The sequence below is a fragment of the Paroedura picta genome, chromosome 12 (genome assembly GCF_049243985.1).
Source record: "Paroedura picta isolate Pp20150507F chromosome 12, Ppicta_v3.0, whole genome shotgun sequence".
NCBI classification, from domain to species: domain Eukaryota; kingdom Metazoa; phylum Chordata; class Lepidosauria; order Squamata; family Gekkonidae; genus Paroedura; species Paroedura picta.
Genome location: NC_135380.1, coordinates 3,351,067 through 3,369,410, shown reverse-complemented (window position 1 = coordinate 3,369,410; position 18,344 = coordinate 3,351,067). Strand labels below are relative to the sequence as shown.

General features: G+C 49.1%; 1 protein-coding gene across 1 annotated transcript in view; it reads right to left on the bottom strand.

The window, feature by feature from the left end:
* Window positions 1–534: 534 nt before the first annotated feature.
* The window catches only part of CBL (Cbl proto-oncogene), a 41,164-nt gene continuing 23,354 nt past the window's right edge, over window positions 535–18,344 (bottom strand). Inside the window, exons 3-16 of the mRNA XM_077305364.1 lie at window positions 16,441–16,587; window positions 14,678–14,834; window positions 13,397–13,518; window positions 11,799–11,936; window positions 10,878–10,965; window positions 10,383–10,514; window positions 9,343–9,546; window positions 8,806–8,937; window positions 7,881–8,261; window positions 7,042–7,136; window positions 6,101–6,256; window positions 5,247–5,350; window positions 4,704–4,886; window positions 535–4,021 (exon numbers count right to left, since the gene is read on the bottom strand). Coding sequence (XP_077161479.1) covers window positions 3,738–4,021; window positions 4,704–4,886; window positions 5,247–5,350; window positions 6,101–6,256; window positions 7,042–7,136; window positions 7,881–8,261; window positions 8,806–8,937; window positions 9,343–9,546; window positions 10,383–10,514; window positions 10,878–10,965; window positions 11,799–11,936; window positions 13,397–13,518; window positions 14,678–14,834; window positions 16,441–16,587 — 2,323 coding nt within the window. The 3' untranslated portion in view covers window positions 535–3,737. The remainder of the gene's footprint in view (window positions 4,022–4,703; window positions 4,887–5,246; window positions 5,351–6,100; window positions 6,257–7,041; window positions 7,137–7,880; window positions 8,262–8,805; window positions 8,938–9,342; window positions 9,547–10,382; window positions 10,515–10,877; window positions 10,966–11,798; window positions 11,937–13,396; window positions 13,519–14,677; window positions 14,835–16,440; window positions 16,588–18,344) is intronic.

The following is an 18,344-nucleotide window of genomic DNA, read 5'->3' as shown; positions in this document are numbered from 1 at the left end:
GGACTGTCCCTGCTTCGCTTCCAAAACCTGGCAAGATCAGCTTGTTCAGGCCAATGCTGTTGAGTTGCCCTTGGGAGTTTTGAGGCACGAGACATTCAGAAGGGTTCTGCCTCTGCGGAGCAACCTGGAGCTTCCGACCCAAATGCTAACCGGAGCCGATCCTAATTAGCTTCTGAAACTGGATGAGATCAAGCTACCCCATGTAGCAAAAGTAATGACAAGGTGCTGCGGAATCCGCATCTTGAGCGCCAGAGCTCTCAGGCGGTGCTCAGTTCGCAGCCAGGCCTGACCTTTCCCCCTGAGGCAGAGGTGACTGGAAGGAAGGAAGGAAGCCGAGATGATATTCTTGAGGATGGCGAACTTGCTGGGCTTGCCCAGATGGGGTATATATATAGCATATAATAGGTCCAGGGGCTTGTGAGGGAGCACACAGGGTTCTCCCAAGGCACTATGAGCCTGGAATGCACCACAGCTGAAATGGCAACTGACTGAGTCCCGCTTCTCTGGAGCTCCCAAGGGACACAACATGGCCAATATGCTACAACAAAGAAATTTATTTAAAAATAAAACTTTGTTTCTGATTTTCTTTTACTGACACACATGAAACACCCAAACCCTCGTTCCCCTCCCCCTCCAAGCTCTTTAGTGGGCGGCTTACAAGAATGAAAAATAAAAAATAAATAACATTAGTATAACCTCTAAAACATTAACAATGCATCTGCAGAACAAAATGAGGACTTCTTAGACCAAATGAACCTTAAAGCTCAGCTACTCTGTAAGAATATTTACCTTCTGTCCTTATTCTTTACAGGTCTCAAAGGATTAAATACTGCTAATATTTTTTTTTATATTAATGACATTATTATAACTTTTAAAATAAGTCAGCAAATCTCTGAAATTTTTAACACTGATATTTTTTTAAAAAATCGGTTCTCAGCTTTCAGGACCGATCAAGCTCCCCTCGGCCCCGGCTCAGCCACCACCAGAGGTGATTTCCAGCTTGACAATTCAGCCTTCTTTGCCTTGAGGTTTTAGCCATACTGACAGGTTTCATTTCGCTTAGCTGGCTAAAACAGCCCCTGGCGGGAAGTGACTCTGCCCCAACAAAGGCTGCCTGACAGGTGAAATGTATCCAGCCGCACCCTGATTCCCCACAGACGGGAAGGCAACGCATGCCGAGAGAGAGAGAAGGGCTGTGGCTGAGCAAGGTGCTGGACACGCTTGAGAGCATGAAGCTCCTTAGGCAACCTCCCAGGGAGCTGCACAACCGAACAGTGCACAGAAAAAGCTCCCCGTGGATTGCACCCTGGCCCTGCAGCACTGGTGGAGTGGGTGGGCAAAGGCAGGGGTCCTCGGGACTGCAGGAACCTGGGCCCCACAGAGAGGTTCTGAATATGTGCCTGGCCATGCAGCTCTTTCTCGCCCTTTAATGCGTTTGTATTTTGTTCACTCTCTTTCTGGAAAGGGATACTGGAAGAAGGAAGGAAACTAGGGGTGCCAGCCTCTAGCTGGGACTTGGGGGTCCCCTGGAATTACTACAGCCCTAAGCACAGCTGAACAAGAGAGACCTCACTTAGGGATGCAGGGACTTCAAGCTATGTTCCTGTTAGCAAGCCAGACAGACAACCCAGGGCTGTGGCAGGACAAACTTGTTCTGGCTGAACCGGCAGAGGCTAAATGAACTCTCGCTCCAGCATCCTTACTTCCCATGCAGCTGCTCTGCACCTGGGCTTGGTGACGTTTCAGCTCATCTCTTCTCCCTGGACACAGAGCGTCTCCCCATTGCAAGGCACTAAACATTTGGCTTCGTGTAAAATGAGTGGCCCTTTTTTCGATTAAAAGGCATCGGGCAGAAGGGTGACGAAAAAGTCAAGAACTCAAAAGCAGCAGGAAAACGCACCTCGGCACTGGGCTCGGCCTCCTTTGTGCTTGCAAACAAAGACATTCACCTGGTTCAAAGAGAAAGCCACTTTGGGAGGGAAGGAACTCTCGTAAATTTTAAGACACCAGAAGTGGACAAAAAAGTCACATGCAGAAAAGGTCCATCAGAAATACATGCTACAATGCTTGACCCACAGTCTTCTAGTTGGTGGAAAGGGCACACAGGCAAAAACCCTCCTGGGTGGGCGTGGAAGGGATCAGCAGCACCTTGGAAGCAGCTCTGGGGATGGACATCATGGGTGGTGGCAACTGATTTCTCTTGTGGTCTTCGGATTGCATCAGCTGGCACTGAAAAGCAACATAGCGGACTGCCCCCGATGCTACTCCCAACAGAACCTTTCTGGCATTCCACTCCGCGATTCCCTGTCCAGGCCCAGCCTGTAGTCAGGCAAGGCTGCAGACTGAGTGAGAAACACGTTCCCTACAAGCTGAGCCTCTTCCCTTCTCCCTGTGGGAAAAGATGCGTGATCCTCTGGAGCCAGTTTGGTTGGGACAGGCCAATGCAAGGAAAACCAGCCATGCAGAGATACTTTCAGGATTGTTGTGGTTCACAGTACATCAGTGGCGGAGGCTGTCTAAAGACCGCCTGTAAAAAGTGGAGAGAGTGTCCTTTGACTGCAGACAGCCCAGATAGTGGCTGCCGCGCCCCAAATGCACGGCTGGCCTCAGATTCTGTTCAGCTCGCACTTTGCGTGCACATCGTACGTAAACACGGGCAGAGGGCACTTTCTAGAAACACATTTTTTTTTTTGCAATCATTTCATCGTTCTTTGGGACTGTTGTCTAGCGAAGGAGCTGAATGTGTTTGGGATGCTGCTGGGAAGGGTAGGGGGAAGGAAGAGGCTTCGTCTTTTATCCTGACACAAAAGCCCCACAGGAAGTTGCAAGAAGACTGCTTACCCTGCCTAGGCCTTGCTCGCTTGCCTATTTCGTCAGCGGTGCCTGGCTAACTTCCTCCCGCTGACCATGCTCCAAACAGAGGACAGGACAGGTCAGCAGGCCGTGAGGCTTCTCATCGTGTCGAAGAGCCACAGATGTGGGGTTGCTGAGAGCCACCAGAGCATCAAATGCTCAAGCGCTCAGCAGCAGCTGATTCTTGGGAAACAAGAACCCCAATGCAGGCAAGGGTCAGCCTCTTCTCCAAGGCCTCCGAGCCTGAGGGGGAGGGAGGCCCTGCTGACTGCAGGAGCCAGAATAGGAGCCAGAAGGCAGCAGACGAGAGCCGGTGTTGGAGGGAGGGGATATCAAAGCAGAAGGAAGCTGCTGAAGCCGCTCCCTTGGTCAAGGATCTGGACCCAGCAGCAAATGCTCTACAAAGCCTGAGCCAAAAGACACAATACTGAAACAGCCCAAATCTAGTACCGTGAGCCATGGGGGAGGGGGAGGGACACACACCACACTCAGCCTAGAGACGCCACTCGACACACTGACATCCGGTTTGAATTCACAGCACAAGACACATCCCCGTGACCACTTGCCCATCAGCACGGAGCGGAGGGCCCTTTTGTGTAGCCACCCCTTCTCTCAGGCTCGGGAACGGGGGGCAGGGAAGGAGGCACGAGGCCTCTGAAAGACACACAGACTGCAGAAGAGACGCCCATCTGCTCCTTCCCATTCCGCTGGCTAGGGAGCCTGGAGCGGCATAAAACCCTGGTGGCCGATTCTCTGCAGCAGCAGGCGAGACTTCGCGGGGAGCCTCTCAAGGAGCCTGTCAACTTCCTCCAGCGGTCAGCTGGGCAGAAGACCACCCAGCCAGGCCGATGCACAGGAGTGTCCCAGGTGGGGCCAGGGATGTGCTAGGAGGCCACGTGGGCAGGGGAGGAAATGGAGACAAACTCCCGGAGGATATTTTTGGCCATGTCAATATTGTTATGGGCGATGAGCAGCGCCTTCTGGATGTCCTGATAGGAGTAGCCTTGGCTCATGAGGTTCTCGATCTCACCGGAGAGCTGAGGAGAGGGAGCGGCCACGGGCCCGGCACTTCCGCCCTGCAGGCAGCTGACTGCTTTCCGCTCAGAGTTTATCCTCCGTGGCAAGGGCTTTGGTGGCCTTTCTGGCACCTGGGAGCTCTCTGAGAAACCTGAAGAAGGAAGAAAGAACAAGGGGATTAACAGGGACGGCAGGGAGGCAGAGGACAAGGGCGCAAGAGAGCACACACTCAGTTCTCTTCTCACTGTTGTGAGTTCATTCTCTCCCCTTTGCTTTTGAATTCTCAGTTGGAAGGTGGGGTTAGCAGGTTTGCCCCAATTCAAACCCACAGTGAATGGCTAAATGATGGGAACAGCTCAACCACCCAGGAGGCACAGTAGCGGTTCTAAGGAGGAGCATGGAGCTCATTCACACATGTGCCTCCATCAGCTGCATGTGAATGTCATCTCCCAGTAAAAAAAAGAAGTGTGTTCGAGGCTGGCTTATTTACACAGTCAAGTCAAGTCCAATGCTGCAAGCGCATATTTGTGGGCCACACCCAGTGCCTGCCAAGAACCCTGGCAGAAAGGATGCAAGAAAGCCCACCCCACAGTCTTGCCCATGCAGTCTTGACATGCTTCCTAAAACTGGAGTTCTCTCTGGCACCTGAAACAGCCCACTGCAGGGTCTCACTTGACCTCAGAGGTAAGCAAATTTCAATCCTTTGGTAAAAATGCCCAAACTCATACAGCTGGCAGCCTCGGCCTCTCCTTGTCCATCTCACCCACCCCCTCCAGCCTGTCATAACTATCACCTGCCACTGTGCAGAAGGGCAAAGGCAGAGATTAGGGCACCTGTGAGAACGTCCCCATCCAGCGACACGCGGCTGAAGGCAGAGGCTGCGTTGGAAATGTCAGACAGCGTGCGACGAGTCACCGTCAGGGGCACGGGTGGCCTGGGCACGTCATAGCCATCTTCTTCGTTCTCTGACTCCTCGGGGCCGTTACTTGCATTGGCGCCTGCCATATCTCCCCCCTCTTAAAACGAGAACACAGACAAAGGTCAAGCACCATTAGCATCCACACCATTTCCTGAAAACACGCTCACAGGGGACACGGTCCGAAGGGGAACATTCAAATCCCCAAAGCAGAGGAAGAGGCACAGAAAGGAATGGTGCAATAAACAGCCAGCAAGGAAAAACTTTCAACATGTAACTGAGATGGTGGGAATCACATATAAACACAGCTGTTTAAAAAAAAAACGGTTTCTTTTTATTGGCATCTTGGTTTCTCCATTTGCAGTTAGGAGAACTTCCGTAGGGAAAGTGAAGAGCTCAATAGATAACAATGCTTTTTTTTCTCTTGGGGAGACCAGAAAATCAGCTTTGGGCAACTCACCAGGAACGCTGGCAGTCTCTGAGCCAGAAGGCACAGCCTGGGAGTGGATGTTGAACATGGATTCGTAGGTACACCCATCTAGTTCCTGGTCACACTCCAACACACTGTACAAAGCATAAAGCACATTTGCTTCAGTAATTCAGTACGCTCCTGCAAAAGCGGCAGCCAAGACACGATGCGCTCAGGCCCACACAACAAACTAACACCCCCCTAGCTGCATGTTTTTGGGTGCATCATGAATCGGGGCCCTTTTCATCCTGTGCATTGCTTACAAAGCTCTACAGCTGTCTTCCCAAACACTGTCAACTGCACCTGCTCCAAACTCCATTTCACACGAGGGCGGGGGAGACAATTCACCACAAAAAGATGTTGTCACATTCCTTCTGAAAGGCCAGAATGCCTCCCCCGAGGAGTAATGGCAGGCCTGCTCTGCTGGAGTAATCGTTAGAATGATTCACTCCAGCATGGACTGCTCTGGCTGCTGAGAAACACGTAGTCACATCTCGGGGTTCTGGATCCTGAACTTTCACCACAGGCGGCCAACTTGGCAAGAGTCACATCCGGGTGATTTTACAATATCAAAATGCATCTGAAGGATCAGAGGCCTGCCAATGCTGCTGATGAGGAATCATCTTCTGGGCAAGGAGCAAGACCTTTGAGAGGCTCCTCTGTGGGGCTCAGGGGAGGGGGGCTTAAGTAGTGTTCAACGGCACGTTCACACGAACGCAAACCAGACTGGCCTTTGCATCTAAGCATCAGGGCCCACTCAGCAGCCTTGGAGAGGAGGAAGCAAGCGAAGCCCTGGAAAGCAAGCACAACCCGATGCTGACACTTTCTTGAATGCATCTTCTCACCGTGAACTTGGGGTCATCTCCAAAGGCAATTTGGCCTCTGGCTTTGGTGCAGCAGAGCCAGGCGGCACAAGGGGCAGGGAGGATGGCGACATGTACTCCGTGTCTTCATCGTTTTCTGAGTGCTCTCCGGGGGGCAGTTTTGATGCAGCCAATGGCCTGCCAGGATGAAGAGAATTCACAAGGACAAAGGTCAGTGAAGGCAAAACAGGAACAATTTGAGTTGCTGGGCCGATTTCCATACTCAAAAATAAAATTCCCATAATCCTAAATGGTGCTAACTGCAAAGACTTCTTCCGGCATTCTAAAGCGATGGCCTCAATCAGCAGATTCCTTGCACACAAAATGGAGGTAGCTGAATTTTCACTCCCTGCGTTTGAACGTTTACCAGGGATTGTTTACAACTGACAGCTCTGGAGATTCTCACTTATTTCAGTGAATTGTCTTGCGTAAAATGTATCCCCCAAAGAAAACCACTGCACTATAAACAATGAAAACTGTTCTGAGGAAAAACACCAGCAAAGTAATATATAAGATAGTATATAAGATTTTCTGATACAGAGAAGATGCAAGACTCAACCACAGAGGTCTGCACAAAAATGGTTTCAGAGGCTGTGTTGGTCCAGTAGCATCTTGAGGTTCAAGTCCCTGGCATCTCCAGTTACTCAAGTGCTAAGGAGCAAGAAAAACCTCAGTGTGAGGCCCTGGAGAACTCCTACCAGTCTGAGTAGACAATTCTGACCTTGAATTGGGGTCTGCTTCAGTATAAGTCACTTTCATGTGTGACAGCCAAAATCTTGCTGGCTTTTAAGGTGCTTCTGGATTTGAATTTAACTTGAAATGGCAAAACGCAGACAAAACGGGAGTTAATCATCAATGACAGACTGCATACACCAGCCCTATAGCCTGGCTGTAAAGGTGAGATGTTTCCCTGGACAACGTACCTTACAGCAAGAGAATAGATGGCATTGGCAGAAGAGGAGGCTTTCATTTTAGAATGGTCACTGTCCGAGCCAGATGGAGGCCCACCGGGTTGAGTCTGGGGGGGGAAAAAGCACCGTGTCGGACGGCACAATGGACAGGTGGTTTGAACAGAACACATCCTCACTAGTGCCTTGCTTCTTGGCCCCTCAGAAGAGGGGTTTTTCCTAGGCAGCACTTGTTAGCCATGCCACGAAACCAGCACATGACCGCAGGACAAGTGCACTGGAATCAGGCCTGCCTCTCCTGCAGCCCTGAACTGGCTATTGCAGTGTGAAAAATACATGCCAACCGCTTGGAGGGGGTGGGGAGTTCAAGGAAGCTTCTGGCTAACATATGAGAGTACAAGCTAGCCTGGAGTTGTGCGGGAGAGGGGGCTGCCTGCCTATATATCTTTTAAAACTCCTAAAATAGGTTAATCATTTATAACGCAACATGCTACAAAGACTCTTCACTGAATGCTGCGCACCGCCTGACTGTTAAAACGCTACTGACTGACCGCAATGCCACTCTAAAGCTGGGTTATAGGCAGACAGAAAGGGCTGCACTCCCCTAAGGTGTGCATCTAACATTTAATCCAGGGGTAGTCAACCTGTGGTCCTCCAGATGTCCACGGACTGCAATTCCCGTGAGCCCCTGCCAGCAAATGCTGGCAGGGGCTCATGGGAATTGCAGTCCGTGGACATCTGGAGGACCACAGATTGACTACTCCTGATTTAATCCATTTTAAGTCGTCCTTCAGGACTGTGTACAAGCCCGGGGCCAACAGAGATGGCTGCCTGTTGGCCCGGGAGGTGCTTACCACAGGGGTGTCCAGGCTAAGTGTGCTGCCGTGCCTGAGAGCGTCCACTCTGGAGTCCATCTGTGAAGGCAGTGAGAACGGGAGCGAGTGGCGGTTGGTCAGATCCCTGCTTGCCCAAGGCTCACTGGGACTCAGCGCCACCCCGGGAGCTTTGGGGATCGGTCGTGATGGCCACAGCTCCCCTTGACGGTTAGAAGGCATGGGGGGCAACTTGTCCCGGGAAGGACCGTCTCCTGGAGTGCAAGGCAAAGGCCGCCTCTGAGGCCGTGCGTCTGCCGTCCCCATGGCATGCGGCCTGTCCGGGGGAGGCGGGGGCGGGAGATCTCGATGCGTCGGGGGAATCGGCAAAGGCTTGTCTTTGTGAAGAGAGCCGGGCATGGCCTGCAAAGCGACAAATTACAACAACGGTGAGCCATCAATCGAGAATGAAGACGAGTCGCCGTGTTAGTCTGTCTGTGGCAGCAGAAAAGAGCAAGAGCCCAGCAGTGCTGCAAAGACTAAAAAAGGTTTGTGGCAGGGGAGGAGCTTTTGGGAGCCTCAGCTCTTGTCTGAAGAAGCTAGCAGAGACTCACAAAAGCTCATACTCTGCCGCACATTTTGTTAGTCTTTAAGGTATGGCTGGAATCAAGAATCAGTCTCGGTAATCGGTTTCAAGGGGTATCCGGATTGGCGTGCAGTAGAACAGCTCCATTCGAATCCAGGGCACTGGCTTTTGAGAGTCAAGGATTCGTGGCTGATGGAGCTTCAACCCTTGAAAGCTCAACCCCCCCCCCCCCATTGTCTGAAGGGGAGAAACCGAAGAGTGGAAGGGCTGCCAGCACCCGACTGAGTAGCAAGACAAAGACAGAATGAGATCATAATCAGGAAAGCTCCGCATTCCCCTGACTTCATCGATTTACGAGAGAAAGCAGGATGGGCTTTATACCTTCGAACTGGTCCCTGGACTTGAAGCGCCAGGCGGGTTGGAGACACGCTGCTGCAAAAGATCTAACCTGGGTGGTACTGGGGGGAGCGATGCCTGTGGAGCGATTGAAAACGGAGAAGGAGGGCGCTCCACCTGCACAGGAAGAAAAGGAGAAGCGTTTGCACCCCGCATAAAGGAGCTGCTCTACTGTAGTGAGTGACTGACCGGCATGCCACACTGGCTCTTCACCAGAGACAGGGGCCCTTTTACCACTAGGTGGCGCTACACTGCACTGGGTACACGCCCTCCTAATGCAGGCCCATGGCAGAAGTGAGCCAAGGGTCTCTGCCACCATGCCAAACTACCCAAAGGAAGCATTCGCGTTCAATCGGAAGCAAACGGAATTGCAACGTTCCAAAAATTACCTGCATCTCAAACAGCGCCAATGGCGTTTTGATCTATGAAGCCAAACACAAGGACGCGGCCAAGAAGTGCAGGAAATTTGTGAAGTACGGCCAACCTTTTTCCGCCAGTCCCTCAACTAACCACAGTGATTACCTTTGCGCCAGCGAGTTCTTTCATCATGAACAGCGATTCATCCGCCCTGTCGTCATCATCGTCATCGTAGTTCGGGGAGGGAGCTCCCTCTGCGCCCTGCCGCAGCAGCCCTCCTCCTCCTCTGGGATCAAATGGATCGACTACAATGGGCTCCGTTCCTTTGATTTCACATCGGCAGAACGGACAGCCCTGACCCTCCGATTCCTGCAGGAAGGACAGGAAAAGGAGGCTCACAACCAGAGCGTCCACAATCAGCCTGGGGAAAGCTTTACGGTAAAAGCATCTCAACGTTAGAGAGGAAAGACCAGGCAAGACACACTCCCACACAACGGCAGCATGGCCATTCAGATTATAACCCCCCACAGGACTACAAGACCAGGGGTGCCCAATGTGGTCCCCAAGAGCATGATGGCACACACCAACAGCATCCCTGGTGCCTGCCAAGTCTTCTTAGGCCAGGTAGGTTGCCCAGCAAGGCTCCTGATTGACTACTGGAGTCTTGACAGGCTGTGCAGATTTTTTAAAATGTTGCATGGCAGCAGCTGCCACCACAGCACAAGGATCTGCCAGTGTGTCGCTAAAGTTAAGCTGGAGCATTCATTTTGTGGCTGACTCTGCCTCCTGCAGCAGCCATTAGTGGCAGCCATTTTCTTACTGTACCCACCATGCCCTGTCAGAATGCCAAATGTGCCTGCAGGCTCAAAACTACAGGGACCACTGCCCCGGACAATTTGTAACCCTGAGCTGCCCAACATGTATGAGTCCCACTTCATCCAGACGGAGAGAGACTGAACTGCAACCCAGCCTCAATCAGCCGAGACTCAAGAGTGTTCTAAGAATGTTGACACAAAATGCAAGGCACGGGGCATATTGACCTGCGCAGACGTACAGCTGCATAGAGCTACTGATTCGCACAGAACGCCATGTGCCCTAAAGCACACCTCACCCAGGCTTTCCTGCAAAGGCAGCAGTTGCTCTGGTCAAACACAGCGAGCACAAACAGGCGGGCTGAGCAGATGCATAAGGAACAGGTTCCTCACCTGCCACGCTGTGAGACAGGAGGTGCACATCAGGTGGCCGCAGGGTTCGATCTTCACATCCTTGTCGTTTTCGGCACAGATTTTACAGAGCTGGAAGGTGGAGCCCATCTCACAGTACAGTTCATATTGTTCCTAAAGGGAAAGGATGGGAGGAGAAGGTAATCCAAATGCTTCCCAGCTTACGAGAAGGCTGGCACCTGGACACTTTTAGAAGCCCAGCTCCAGGACCGGCAGTGAACAATCTTTCAGCAGCTCCCTACTTAAATGGAGCAAGGAGGAAAGGAAGCTAATGCCCCAAGCAATCTTGGCAACCTCAGCACTACGGACAGCCTTCGTGCTGCTTCACGGCCAGTTTTTTTCTCTCTGAAATTCATATTTTGCACAAGACCCAAAGAAGTTTTAAATGCCTGTTTTGCAATAGGACCCAAGGCCTGCTAGGGGGCAAGACGTAGGCAGGGAGGGAAGGAAAAAGAAAAAAGAGCATTCTCCTCTCACCTGTGTAACTTTAATGTGATCCTGAGGTGTGGGTTCACAGAGACCAGTCAAGTCAGGGTTCTGATTTCGCCCATCGGGATATAAGTAACTATAGGGAGAAGACAGGATAGTTCAAGCAAAAGAAAAGCTAACCTCCCTGAGAGAAACCAGCTGAGTGTGGCACAATCACAGCACCTCATCTCAGCTGGGAAAGACCGGCTACTGGGGGTAGGGGGAGCTTCCTTTGAAAGAGGAACCTTCTTATCAAGGGACACTTGCAAAACCCAGAATGCTTAAAATAGCAGCTGTCAAACCACAAGACAAGCTTTTGTGCAAATGTGCTGGACACGTAACAAGCGCTCTCTGCCTCAAGCCCCTCTCTGGGCCGATCACACTGGAACACTTTCATCTCCAGAAGCGTGTTTGTGGCATAAATGAACTTAAATGACAAGCTGAGCCCAGTATGTATTTAAGTAGTCTAAATTACAGGCTCCCTCTCAAAATAATTATGCACGTGCTTAAGGCAGAACCAAGCATTTTGCAAGTTTAAGTGCTTTGCAGGTATGCAGTAGCCCCATCTCATCAGAGCTTGGAAGCTAAAGCAGGTAGATGGGGGACCCCCCAGAAAGTCTATGCAACACAGAGGAAGGCAGCAGCAAATCCTCTCTGCTCATCTCTTGCCTCCTGACTCCTTTGAGATGGGACTTTATAGAGTCGCCCCGAGTCAGTTACGACTCAATGGCACACTTTTGGCTACTGAATGACGACAGCCCAATAAATCCCAGGCAAGGAAAAGCCATAATTGATGCTCTGGCACCAGAACGCTGAATACATTTCTACTTTTCCCCCTTTTACCGACATACAAAGCCAGACTGTGCCTGAAGCACCCTGACTGTCAGAACGTGCAGGGATCGCTCTGAGCCCTGCTAAGGAGCCACTTACAAGCCTTCCCTGAAGCCGTCAATCAGTGCTTGAAAGAGGGGCTTGTTGTGGGGGATCGTCTGAAGAATGTTTCCATCGGCAGTGACGTAGCCGATCGCCCACTGGCCCAGCCGTGTGCAGCTCAGCCGGAAAATGTAACTGCAAACAAAAGGGACACAGGCTTCAATGTAGATTTCACAACGTGCCAAGTTACCAATGGGTGCAACCTTTCCTTTCAGAAGAACAAAAAAGTAAATCTTGGCACATCAATTTCTACAGGTCAAAGGAAATGCCTCGGGAGGGGGGGGGGGGTCTCCTTCCTTGGAGGTTTTTAAGCAGAGGCTCGATAGCCACCTCACAGAAATGCTGATTCTATGAATTTACGCAGATTGTGAACGGGTTAGCTGAAGGGATTGTGTCGGTGCTTGACTTGTGGCTCTTTCTTGCATGCCCAGGGAAATGTCAAACACTACTTTGGAGTCGGGAGGCGAATTTCCTCCAGGCCAGACTGGCCATGAATCCTGTTTTTTTTTTTTTTTTGAGGGGGGGGCATCATCTAGGCATGGAATTGGGGTCACTCTGGTGTAGTTAGCTGTGAATTTCCTGCATTCGGCAAGGGTTGGAATAGATGACCCTGGAGGTACCTTCCAACTCTTTGATTCTTTGAAATGACCCACAAGGATTCAAGCAGCTGTAAGCTCTGCCTAAGATGAAATTTAGACTCATCCGTCACTGTTTTGTCACAGCTCCCCGGAACCAGAACATTTTTTCTTGGCTTCCCAGCACATGACTCTTCCTATTGAACCCCACCCACCTTTGTGAACTGAAACGCAGAGAGGCTGGCTGGCAAACAAGAAATGACCTGCAGCACTGGAAACTCTCGACTAGACGTTGTAAGATGCAGAATAAGCACTTACTATCCAGCATATCTTGAGAGCATACCAGCCTTGCTGTTGACCACACTCACTACGGAAGGAGCAGAAACTGCCCCCAAGCAACAAGCCAAGCGGCAAAGTGCTTCTGCCCACTTTCCCCCCTTTTTGCTTTGATGCCCTTCCCCATCCCTGAAGAAACAGCACAGAGTCACCATGGTGCCGTGGTTAAGAGTGGAGAACCGGGTTTGATTCCCCACTCCTCCACATGCAGCAGCTAGGTGACCCTGGGCCAGTCACAATTCTCTTACAACTGAAAGAAAGAAAGAAAGCGCTTCTACAGATCTACCGGGTGCCAGCCTTCCACTAAGAACTGCAGGCCAGTCCATACAATAACTAAAGACCAGTCACCCTTAAAGGCCAGAAGGCATAAAGGAACAAGCAGAGGTTGCACAGCATTTCCCTGGCAGAAGGATCACAGTGCAGAGGTAAAACTGTACACTTTCTCCTGGAGTGAGAAGAGAAGATGAGGAGTCAACTAGACCACTACTGAGAATGTGCACTTGTTTCTTCTCTCTTCTCCCCAACCACAATCCCAGGTCAACATGAGAAAATGGAGGCAGCCTTGACTGATCACCCTTACTGTAGTTTAGGTGTTTGAAGTCTCTGCAGTCACACTTCAAAAGGGGAGGGGCTGTGGTACATGATATGTCAAGGCTAAAAGGGCTTCTGCCTTCAAGCTCTCACCTGCCAGGTTTGTGAATGAATTTCTGAAGCCGTGCTTTGACCTCATCGTACGTCAAGAACGCCATGTAGCCTGGGTGAGTCACTGCCAGGCTGTTCCAGTTCCTGAGCAAAGAGGACCAGGGCTGGAGACAAAGAACACCATCAGGAACTAGGCATCGACAGGAAAGCTGGCCCTTCCTGACCCCCACTGAGAAAACTGAAATGTGCCTGACAAGGACTCCTTTTGCGTATCCCACATTACCCGGCCCCAGGCGTCACTAGTCGGAAGTCAGCCGCTTCACTTTAACTGGCCTCACTCGCAAAGAAATGTGTACAGAATTTTGAGATTATACAAATATATGGTACAAGGTTCTCCACAACCTGACAGCAGGTTACAACTCCTCCTCTCATTTAGACTCACATACCTGTTTAAAGGGATATTTCTGTTGCAGAACAGAGGCTGGGATGATCCCCCAGCTCACCCAGCATAAGTTAAGATTAGGGCTGCCAGCTCTGGGCTGGGAAATACCTGGAGACTTTGGGAGTGGAGCTGGGAGTGGGTGGGATTTGGGGCAGGGGGGAACCTCAGTGGAGTAGAATGCTATGCAATCCAAAGCAACTGGTCTCTTTGGTCTGGAGATGAGCTATTATTCCAGGGGATCCCACGTTAAGATTCGTTTGGGATTTGAACTCAGTCACTGGAGCACAACTACTCTGACAAATCCAGCCTTCCATTTCACAACCATCATTTTGCCAAAGCAGCCACAAGGGACGGAGGTCTTGTGCTGATATTTAAATCTCCTATTTCTGGAAGAGTAAAATTACAGACCAACAGGTCAGCAGCATTTCTATGGTCTTCAAATAGACTAGGAATTGGCTACCGGAAGAGGAGATGGCAGCCCACACCAGGGGAGACTGCCGGGCGAGCTTTAGTTGAGTACTTTGGAATGATCACAAGACTGGAAAGATTAAAAAAAAACCCACTGCTAAAGGAGTAGATCGAGGACTTTAGACCTCTACCCATATCTGAACAAAGGGCATGTATGGCAACTGCATATGGACATTTTTAAATATATGGAAATAATTCTTAGAAATTGATATGCAGATCTGCCACCACTGTTGTTATAATTTTTGTCTTTGTGTAATTTTTTTCCTTTTATTTTCTTTTTAAAAATGGTTCTTTGTTGCTGGCTTTTAAGTCCCCCCTCCCATGCACAGTTTTTATGAAAGAAAAAAACCCACAGTACTTTGGAATAAGGAATTTATTTTGATCACTAAGTTAGACCTGTTATTTTTTCTTACCTGGAACAGCCGTGTAAAAATATCAAATTCAAACACAGAAATGTAATCGTTGCATGTCAAGTCAATTGTTGATTTTAGCGCCATCGCCTCTAGGCCTGAACTTATGGGGTGCACTTCATGGAGGGCCTGACGGAACATCTTCCAGGGGACAATGGTTCTGGCAGGGAACAAATGAATATTCACAAGTCAGTGCGTAAGTAGCTGAGAAGCAATGTTTTCTGGGGCACGCAGCCATGAGAGGAGAAGGAAAAGCAAAAGCAGCTAAGCTCATCCCTAGAACAAGGTATTTTTGCCTTAAAGAAACAGTTCATATAAGCTTACAACAGAAGCTCTGGCTTTTAGAATAATAGAGTTGGAAGGGGCCATACAGGCCATCTAGTCCAACCCTCTGCTCAACGCAGGATCAGCCTAATGGAAGTGGCTCCCAAATGAAACTGCCTTACGTTGAGACAAACCATTGCTACATTGCCAGGATTGTCTACTCCTTGGACTGGCAAGTAGCTCTCAAAGGTCTGAAGGTCTTGAACCTGGATCTTCTGCATGTCAAGAAGATGCTCTTCTGCTGAGTCAAGGCTAGTGACAAGACCATTGCTAGAAGGCAAGAAATTCAACTGGATTTGTATAAGTGTAAGTAGGATTGCTTAGGTCCCTCCTGGCAACTGGCAAAAGATGTGGTACTTACCATTAGAAAGAAGATGGCATAGGCCAAGTTGCTGGCATCATACAGGAAGTTAAGTCATCATTCCAGTGATTTCTAGGTGATGCTCTGTTATTTGGGCAAAACCTCTATGGTAAAACTGTCTTCTACCATAGAGTTTTTGCCCAAATACCAGTTTGTGTCACCCACTGGCATGATGATGGCGCTTCCTGAGTGAAGTCAGCAATGTGGCCTAGGTCTTCTTCTTCCTATTGGTAAGTCCCCCAGGAGCTGGCAATGGAAGACCCTTCCCTCCACTGGGGGAGGGTCTGGCAACCCTAAGTGAGCAAGCAAGTACCTTTTCATAAACTTCCAGCATCTATCAGAAGCTATATGAGAAAAATTTATGATCCTGGCTTCCAACAACACTCTAGAAATTGAGCAGGGGTAGTCAAACTACAGCCCTCCAGATGTCCATGGACTACAATTCCCATGAGCTGGCAGAGCTCATGGGAATTGTAGTCCATTGACATCTGGAGGGCCGTAGTTTGACTACCTCTGCTCTAGAGAGACAACCATTTACTCATAATAGACTAGTTACCTTCCTGAACCTAGAAATGCATTAATTTCCCCCATCCGACTACAACAGAAAATACAAAATACTGATGCCGCAGTAATATGACATACAAGCTCCTGACTGTAAATACAAAGTGTGAATATGCAGTGTATATCTGTTAGGAAAAGTGAAAGGACAGCCATTGCCTTGCATTCCTAGGCTGCCTGGTTTGTACTGATAACTCTTTGGTTCTACTAAAAGCCCTGCAAAAAAATAAAAGTGGTATCAGCATCACTTGGAGAAACACAGGCACAACCACCAGGATCAAGATGCCAGTGATACAGGTCACCTAACGTGTGAATCGACATCTAGTAATCTGAACAGCTCTTTTGGGGGAAAAGTCCCTGAAGTCCCTGGTCTAACAATTCTATTCCCCTTACAGGAATCCTCACAAGAGTCCATCATACATCCTTTAATTTCAAACAGGTAAGACAGGCAGGTTCAGCAGCTGTGAAGATGCCCTTTCCCTCAAGACACGTTCGATCCCAAGCAGAAGATTTCTCAACTTACTTTTCCCCAAACGCTTTCCTCCAGAACTCTGCTGCATCAGCCTTTGTGATCCGGAATGTGTCTCCCTGGAAAAGTCCACTTGGGAAAATGCCTTTCAGTTCTGCTAGCATGTGGCTGAAGATCAGGGACAGTTTTGTAAGGTTGCGCCTGCAAGACCACAAACACACAAGTGCTTTAAAATATGAAACAAGGAGCCACTAGAAATGTGTTCAAGCAGATTTCAAAATCTTGCTTTCCCGTTTCCCTCCTGGCTCACTTGCATGGATCAAGCAACATACAGGTGAAGGAGCAGGATTTCTAAAGTCTCATTTAGTTGAGATTTTTTTAAAAGAAATTAAACCTTGCTCAATGCATGCTGCCACACATCTCTTTGGATGCTTAATTTTGCTTCAGAAATCTCTTGCAAGCAAGAATTTCAGATACGCAACCAAAAAATCAGAAATGCTTTCAAGGTCATGCAGGAAGTCAATGATCAAGCCAGAATACAAAAAGACTACTCAATGCATCATGATTCAAAAAACTTTACTCCCATTATACCAGTTTGTGTATTTTATATAGTTAGCCATACTTTATTGGAGAATAATACAGAGTGGCATTTCCTACTAACCTGTGTCTGGCCAAGCACATACAGGAAGATTCAAGGTTTCCAAGGAAGAGAGGGTACATAGAGGAAGCCCCTTCAGTTCCCCAAATCTAAAGACAGTGAAATGGAAAGGGGGAGGAAGGAAGCCTGTGGAAATCACAAATCCTGTCCGTAAATGGATTGTCTGGCTGCATTTTGTACAAGATTCATATTATTTCCAGCTTTCAAGGCGGCAGGAAATGTATTTGTTTTATTTACACTTAACTTTTCTCCACCATGGGGACCTGCAGTAGCTTACACCATTCTGTGCTTATAACTAATGCTTCAGGGGTTTCTCAATAGTAAAAAAAGTTGAGAAAGGCTGCTATAAGGCAATTAGAAGGGTTCATCTCAGTTGATACGCATAAGTTTTTGGGAAGAAGGCACAAATTCCCACACTAATACCACTAAAGCCCTGCAACACAGAGATCATGTAGTTCTGTACTTTCCCAGCTCTGCAATATCCTGTTTCAGATATGGCGACCAGAACTGCACACAGTCTTCCAAATGAGGCCACCATATAGCTCTGCACAAGGGCATTACAATATTGGTAATTTAATTTTCAGTTCCCTTCCTGATTATCCCCAGAATGGCCTCTTACAAAACCTGCACTACTAGTTAATGTCTGCTATGATTTGCCAATGTAATATTCCAAGTCTCAACTTTTGTTAATGCTGCTGTCTGTTCCAAAACTTAAAACATCACAAGGAATTTACAAAGAAAACTTGCAAAAGTTCTTGTGTGCCAGAACTTGCAATTCAAAGCAAAGCCTTCTGAAGGTGCCACCCTGCAAATAGGTCAAATCAGCAACTGCCTGCTCATGCATATTCTCTGTGTTGATTCACCTTATGGAGGTGACTCACTTTATGGTCTGCCTGAAGCTATCAGGAAGGTCCCCATGCTTCTATTCTTTTGGAAAATGCGCAGAACAGACTTGTTCAGAAGGGTATTCAAAAATCTATACCGTTGGACTCAAATACTGTTATCATTCAAATGTTATCATATTTTGTACTAAGCTTACTGACTGAATAGTTCTACCATACTTGTAATCTGCCTTGAGTCCCACTGAGTCCTCAGGATACAAATGCCAGTGGCTTAACTGCAAAGAAATCAAATCCAACAGGTCTCCTATAGTTCAAAAGCCCTTAACCCGGGCTGCCCGCTGGAACAGGAAAAACAGGGAAAGTCCATAGGGGAGGGAGGGATGTCGGATCCATGCCAGCAGTGACCATCACCTCCTGATCCTATATGGCAGCATGCAACGCCCAGCAGCGTATGGTAG